Source organism: Castor canadensis, chromosome 1 (assembly GCF_047511655.1).
Source record: "Castor canadensis chromosome 1, mCasCan1.hap1v2, whole genome shotgun sequence".
In the NCBI taxonomy this organism is placed as follows: domain Eukaryota; kingdom Metazoa; phylum Chordata; class Mammalia; order Rodentia; family Castoridae; genus Castor; species Castor canadensis.
In genome coordinates this window covers 9,290,418-9,297,847 of record NC_133386.1, presented here as the reverse complement: position 1 = coordinate 9,297,847, position 7,430 = coordinate 9,290,418, and the positions used below count along the sequence as shown (strand labels likewise).

The 7,430-nt window shown below is 41.8% G+C and overlaps 1 protein-coding gene across 5 annotated transcripts in view; it reads right to left on the bottom strand.

Moving 5' to 3' along the window:
- Positions 1 to 322: 322 nt before the first annotated feature.
- The window catches only part of Serac1 (serine active site containing 1), a 52,575-nt gene continuing 45,467 nt past the window's right edge, over positions 323 to 7,430 (bottom strand). For 3 of the 5 annotated variants that reach the window (XM_020156864.2, XM_074071541.1, XM_074071565.1), the window contains 4 exons: positions 6,367 to 6,464; positions 5,170 to 5,352; positions 3,118 to 3,261; positions 323 to 1,628 (listed from right to left, as the gene is read on the bottom strand). In XM_020156864.2, the coding sequence (XP_020012453.1) occupies positions 1,492 to 1,628; positions 3,118 to 3,261; positions 5,170 to 5,352; positions 6,367 to 6,464 (562 nt within the window). In that variant the 3' untranslated portion in view covers positions 323 to 1,491. The remainder of the gene's footprint in view (positions 1,629 to 3,117; positions 3,262 to 5,169; positions 5,353 to 6,366; positions 6,465 to 7,430) is intronic. The other 2 variants (XM_020156866.2, XM_074071547.1) reach the window with 2 other exon arrangements.

Sequence of the window (7,430 nt, the reverse complement as noted above, 5' to 3'; positions counted from 1 at the left end):
TCAGGTTTGTCAGTATAATTTCAACTATTTTTCTGATCTAGAATTTATTTTTGGTACTTTATATAATCTAAGTCATTATAATAGTTTCCTGTATCTGAAGAAATGCCAACTTTCTCTTCAAAACAAAAATCATAGGAAGCACTGGTGTTGTAACCATGTCTGGCAGACCTGTTGTTTCCTGTGTGTCGTGTGCAGAACGGGTGGGAGTATGGGGTTCTGTTCTGTTCTCTCTCATTCGTGGTATTTTATTTCCTTACACACCCAGTTATCGTATATGAATCTTGAAAACATGCTAAGAGAAATAAGGCAAAGAAGCCACCTGGTGGGTAATTCCATTTATTTGAAATCTCCAGAGTATGCAAATCCAGGGTAGACTAGTGTGTACCGGGGCAGGGGACAGAGAAGGCAGTAAATGACTGCTGATGAGTGGGGCTCATTGAGAGATTAGATGTTCTGAACTGTTCTGAAATTATGCTAGTTGTGCAACTCTAACTATACTAAAAACCAATGAACTTTCAGGTACATTTTGGGCTGGGGATTTAACTCAGCGGTAAGAGTGCCTGCCTAATGTGTGAGGCCCTGGATTTGATCCCCAATACCACAAAAAAAGTCAATTTTAAGGTAGGTGAGTTACATACCGATAATGCTGTTATTCAAAAGATAAAAAAAAAAAAGGTCCATCAACATGATTTCCTAGAGTTAGTCAATTAGTACTACTTCCAAGAAAGCAAGAAAGACAGGTATCCTTTATTTAGCCAAAGAGAATCTGAGAGCCTTGATACCAAGTACTGTTAGTACATTTAATGACTTGGACTAGTTTCATTTCTTACTCTGATCAGTAATGGCTTAGCTATTTTAGCCTTATCAGGAAACATAAGCACAGCAGATACGATCTGGAATTACTATAAGCTAGAATTTTTTTTAAGAAAATTGTTCTCAGCAATATGAAACAGAAACATACAAGGCAACTGACCCATGCATAACCAAGGCTATGAAAGGCCAGTGATGATGTGTTGAGATTTAAACAGAAGTTAAAAACTAAAATTTTATAAAACTGACATTTAAAAATGTTACAGCACATGGATCCCCACAACAAAACAGTCTTTTATGTTCTAGTTCATTCTACTTTAGGTTCTCTTGTGGCATCATTTTTATGGTAAGTGGAGTTGCCAGTGGCCTTCCCACTAGAACCTGCCAGGGATCCTACAAGAGCTGGGAGCGTCCCAGCCACAGCAGCTGTGCTCCTAGTCAGCAGACCCAGCACTCAGGGGTTTAAGTTAGATGAACCCAACCTAGCCCCTCCTCCCGGGATGGCCAGTTTGTGTCCAGTGTGCTTTCCATTGTGCAAATGGAGCGTCACGTTCTGCTATCTGCACCATGATTCCAGACCATGCAGAGGCCGTACTGACAGTGTTTGCAGGACTGCTTAGCACTTAAAAAAAGAGACCGCCAAGTTTCTTGCAGCACTGTATTCACATGAAAATGAAGACATCAGTTTTTGAGGTCTTTGGCTAAAGTTTCACGGATGAATTGCAAAGTACGTTGATATAAAAAAGCATCCTTTTTCTTTGGCTTACAAATGTTCAAATGGTTGACATCCACAGGGATCAGATCTCCAATGCCTAAATCTGAAGAAAACAGAAATGTCAATAAAGCTGAGTAAAAATGAAAAGGACCCAATAGATGCTGTACTTCAAGTTCCACTGTAGCTAAGCTACAATGACACATCTTGTGAGAAGGGGATCTCACGTTCTGACCTGCTTCCTAATTTAACGGGGCAAGCCTGTGTGCACTGACATTGCAGAAACATTCCTACACCTGCAGGGGTATTGCTAAATCATCCCAGAGCTTCTATTACAGACTTCAGAAAGAGCTCCCTTTTCTAATGAAAAGAATGGGAATATCTCACATGTGACTCGGTTTATTACTCAAATCCCCATGATCACTTGATGGCTTGAGAAACCTAGAAGGGTTTCTGATGGCTTAGTCTGACAAGTCCACCTGGATGGAAAAGAGGAGTCACTAAAGATTGCAGGTGACAGGAAGGAAGAAGAGCTTCCTGGTGATGTGGAAGGGGCAGATAGAATTATGACAAGGCTATGACACTATAAGCAGCTGGTTATGATACTAACTTTGATTTTACTTCAAAATTTCCAAAATTCTTTTTTTTTTTTAAAGACATCTGGCAGCTGTTCTAGCCGCTCTTTGAATTCCTAAGTAAGTACATAGAAACTCCACACCCATGGCCTGTTACCTTGAGGTAAAGTTTCCTTAAGATCCATTATAAAGTACCAAGTATTTTCCATTTTACTTAGTGTATAATGAGGACAAAACTCAATATATGTATGCTGAAGAGTCATCAGGTAGGCACTCCAGATCACTGTCCCTGGCCACAAGGAGCTCATTATGGCTGAGAGCTACCAAGACAGCACCTAAGTCAGCCTCAGAGGTGATCAAAAAGGAAGGAACCTCAGAGATGACAGACAAGTTGAGGCAGTGGCCAGTAGGGAAAGCATTTCAGGTAATGGAATGCATGTGCTATCCATGATACACAGAGGAAGTTATAAAGAGGTAAGTGTGGGACCTACACTCAGCCTGTAAAACATTACAATACAGGATCACGAAGAAATCACATTTTCACACTAGTTTTTTGCCCTCTTTAAAATAATTCCTGCTTGAATATTTCCCCTATATCTTCCACATTTATCAGCAGGTTTTAAAAAGGTTTTTCTATGCAGCTAGCAATTAAAAAGGTTTTTCTATGCAGCTAGCAATCTGTAAAATAAACACTGGTTTTAATGTAGCTGAGAGAAGAGCTTGGTGTTCCTACCTTAATGCAGTAGACGTCAATGTCAATACCTAACTTAGAGTTGGCCAACTCATTTTTGTCATCTAATCAATTAAATAAAAAGGAGAGGAATAATGCAAAGGCTGGATCCTTGCAGTGAATTTTCATCTATGCCTAAAAAGAATGGCATTGGATTCTAGGTCTCCATAAAACTTTTCCCTGAAAGTGAGAAACCGTATGTAAAAACTGACATTCACAATTAAGTGCCAGACACCAACTACGAGACATCCGCTGGCCAGCTACAAGAGTCAGTGTACAAGAGTCAGTACCTGCCGATTCCACAGGCACCACGTGGAGCTTAATCATGTTACCAATAAAGGTTGGCTGAGTTTCTACAAAATTCAGCACCTGGAAGTCTTTCTCTTTTGCAAACTGCAGAAAGTCATCCTGTAGTGTTTTAAGTGCAGGACAATCTGAAAAATTATAAAGAATAAGACTGTAATGAATTGTGTTTCCCCAACTCAGAACAAAATGCATTACTCTTTCCCATTTAAAGAGGACATTAGGATTCTGACTCTTACAACCTCAGAGACAGAGCCTACTGAAGAAGCAAAAAGGCTTTTAAAAAAACACTAAGTGTTTTAGAACTTCAAAAAATAATGGAGCCATAAAATAAAAGGTATGAATAAAAACAAACAGAGAACAAGAAATAACTTGTGGAAAATAAAGTTGACTTCCTTCAAGAAAGTTAAACTGGAAAACCAGAGGTGGTTGAATAGAGGCGAGCAATTCAGCACAGAAGAGCCAGGGTAAAAAAGGAAAAACTGTTCAGAGGACAGTGAGGACTCTGGAACTGAGTGTGGAGTTACAGCAAGTCTAAATAGCATGGAGAGTTGGAGGGCAGCCTGCAACTTAACCAGGCACCTGTGTTTGCCCGGGGATCCCTACAATGCCAGGAAAAGGTAAGAAGGAAAGACCCCAGCTACAGCAGCATAGCAGCAGTCCAACTGTAGGAGAATCCCACAGCCCTTACAGGCTTGAAATCCAGTTTGGGAAGCTGACTGGAATAGTGGTCACTACAGACTGGGGAGGCAGGGAGAAGTGGAGACAGAAGTTTAATATGGGGCCCCAAAATACAGAAAGGAGAAATTCTGTTTTTTCTATAGCACAGTAGGGCAACTATTGATTTAAAAAATCAATGATATTTCAAAATGACTAGAAGAATGTGGAGTTATCAACACTTAAAAGTGATTGTTTGAAGAGAAGAAAATGCTTACTGACTTAATTTTGTAATTACGCACTGTATACACGTACCAAATTATGCTTAACCCTGTAAAGATTTACAAAAGTTATGTCTCAAAAAGTAAAATTCATCAGAAGACTTAGAAAACATTGAAAAACTCTCCACAAAGCAAAACAAAGAGCCAGGCATGGTGGTTAACACTTATAATCCCAGCTACTTAGGAGGCTGAGGCAGGAGGATCAAAATCGTAAAGCCAGCCTGTGCAACTTAGTAAGACTCTTTCTCCAAATAAAGTTGAAAGGGCTGTGGCACAGTGGTAGAGAGCTTGCCCAGCATGCATGAGGTCCTGGATTCAAAATAAGAGGAAATGTGAGCAAACATTAAGGCTAGAGGTGTTCCAGAGAGAAAATGCTCATCAATCAAAACAAATACAGTGCTTGGTAATTAATATGCTGAAGTCTCCAAAGCTCATTTATATTTTAATGGCTGATGATTTTCCAAATTCATGGAAGAAAGCATAAGTAAGCTTAAAGCAAAGCATTGCATAATTGTTCTAGTTTGAAATACACAAGGCAAAATCAAAATTATAGCTATCCTTGAGTAAATAAGAATGCAAAGAAGATTGTGGATGAAAACTCAAGCCCAAGTCAAAAATTCTCCATAGACGGTCTAAACACAATTATATATGAATAAAAAAATGAAGCCAGCCCCAGTACCACCCAAAAAGAAAAATGAAGCCAGGAACAGTGGCTCATGCCTTTAATCCCAGCTACTCAGGAGGCAGAGGTCAAGAGAATCATGGTTCAAAGCCAACAAAAAGTTCACAAGAACCAATCTCAACAATAAAAGCTGGACACGGTGGTGTGAGCCTACCATCTCAGTTACACAGGAGGCGTAAACAGGAGGACTGAGGTCCAGACCAGCCCAGACACAAATGTGAGCCCCTAGTCAAAAAACAACCAAAGCAAAAAGGGCTGGAGGCGTGGATCACTTGCCTAGAAAGCACAAGGCCCCAAGTTCATACCCCTGTACTGCCAAAAAAAAAAAAAGATAATACATTCAAGGAACTTTTTTCCTCCTCCTCTTACACAATTAATATTAACACAATCCCAACTTCCTTCACAACAGAAAGGATTACCCTTGCTGAGTTCTTTGACTTCCAAAGAGGGAAAGAGAAGGTACCGAACATTAACTGAGTATTCAGCCAGACGTGAGCCGTGATGAGGGACACTGTAGAAAATGATTCCCCTGGTGTTGTTGATCAAAGCGCTCAGCTCTGGCTGCCGAGAGGCTTCCAGCAGCATCTTCTTCACAAGAAGACCTGCCACAGAAGAAAGAAGAACAGTGTGTAAGCTACTTTTCTTACCTCTAGTATTCTTTAAAAAAAATATAAGCAAAACAAGAAACACACAGTGATGCTAAGAAATCTTCAAACAACTTTTTGCGGTACAAGAAATAGGGCCTTAAAAATAATAAAATGTTAACACTTCTCCTTGAGAATGTATAGTACAAGCCTACAAACAGGTAAACTCATTTGTAGGGTGGACCTTCTACCACAGGGTGTGCTGTCCTGCTGAGAAAGACCGGGCCCTGAAGGGGCTGCAGTAGCTGGTGTCCCCACCTGCCAGGAGAGTACTAATGTGCAGTCACAGTCCCACCAAGGAAAATCAGCTGCTATGGGTGGGAAAGGCACCTTCTCTCCTCCACTTGCACCAGTAATGAAAAATCGTAGAGACGGTGACAGCGGATCTTTAGGACGGGAAGGCCAACATCCACCTTTATCTTGCACAAAGCCCCAGCTCTGGGTCAGCCATCACGAGACTCCCTAGCTGAGGTTGGTAGGCAAAGGATGTCTGCGAGGTGGATGGGGAAAGCTGAAAGCCGGGCTGGGGAGAGGGCAAGGAGGGCAGGGCATGCAGCTGGAGCTGCAGCACCAGGACCTGAAGTGCAGCAGTCAGGCATGGTGCACGGTGGCTGGGAGCTGAGGCTGTGAGCAAGGAGGCAACAATGAAATCTGCAATGGTGAAGGGTTCAGGGAAGAGGAAGGGGAGTCCCTGGGGCCACCCAGGGATGCATATTTAACTAAGCCCAGCTTGTAGACACCCTTCATCACCACGACACAAAAGCAAAAGCATCAGATTACCAACCCAAGCCCTCCTGCGTGGTTTGTTAATGGTTGTCCCCTTCTAGAAAAACAGCATGGAGGGAGAGCAGTAACTTTAAAACTCTTAGCCATAGCCCAAACAGTAACTTGGGGGTGCAGAAGGGCTGTAGTAAGTAAAACTGAGATGCAGGAACTTCAGATGGTCACTCTGTGAAATAAACCCATCCTTACCTCCCATGCTATGTGATATCCAAATCACTGGCCTATCCCCAACACCAGCAGCTCTGAGCTTGCTAAGAAGTTCGTTGCTTCTGAACGCAATGGACTTTCTGAACAAAAATGAAAACAGCAGGCATGACAGGAGGCATCGGTCCCCCAAATCTTGCTTCCTAACTTTTAAAATCAAGAACTTCTACTGATTGGATGAATGCTATGAAACTACTTTGGAATAAGGAATATTCTTTCTGCTCAGATTCTGAAGTTGCTCATTCTCTATCTGAAACTTACGCACACCGGGCTGCCTAAGCCCCCCCCCACCCCGAACAGGCCATTCATATATTAAACAAGCATTGTTTGAGCATTATATTTGTCTGGCAATTTTTATAGGTCGAACTTAAGTCTCACCCCAGCTTCCCCAGCACTCAGGGTGTGCGTGTCCCTTCTCATCCTGTGGCCTGAAAATAAATGTATCCCTGCAGACTTGGTTGTGTTGTCTGAGTTTTAGCTCCACCTGTATTTACGCCACAAATCTTAAACTTCCATCATTTTGGTTTGTTTAGAAATACTAGAAAACTATCCAAATCAGAAAGTTCAAAATAAGTGGTTTTCAAACTAAAAGGGAACTTCAAAACCATCCAGTCTGGCATTTTCACATTGTTTATCTATAGCTACAGTTCTTCAGAACAGAGGTCCCCCAGACATACTCCAGTAGAAACAGAGGGGGCCTGGGTCCTGCTTGCTTGCCCTGGCCCCCTTCTCAGGCACTTACGTGGGATCTGTCCAGAGAGCTCAGTTTGATAAGCCTGAAAAGACCACCTCTTTCCATCTGTGGACAAAGCTTCTCAGACAATACATGACTTGTCCAAGGGAGGATCAGGCTACAATCTAGGTCCTGTAACCCAGGAACCTAGTGCTCCTTCCTATGGGACATAAAAGGGACACAGGAGCCACAAGTGCCCAGCATATTTTTCTTTTGTTTCCTTTAGCCAGTAGGATTGTGAACTCAAATGCAAAAAAACATCACTTTTACTTTCAGTAGTAATGAAGACTTTGACATGGAGTCTATGGTCTTTCAC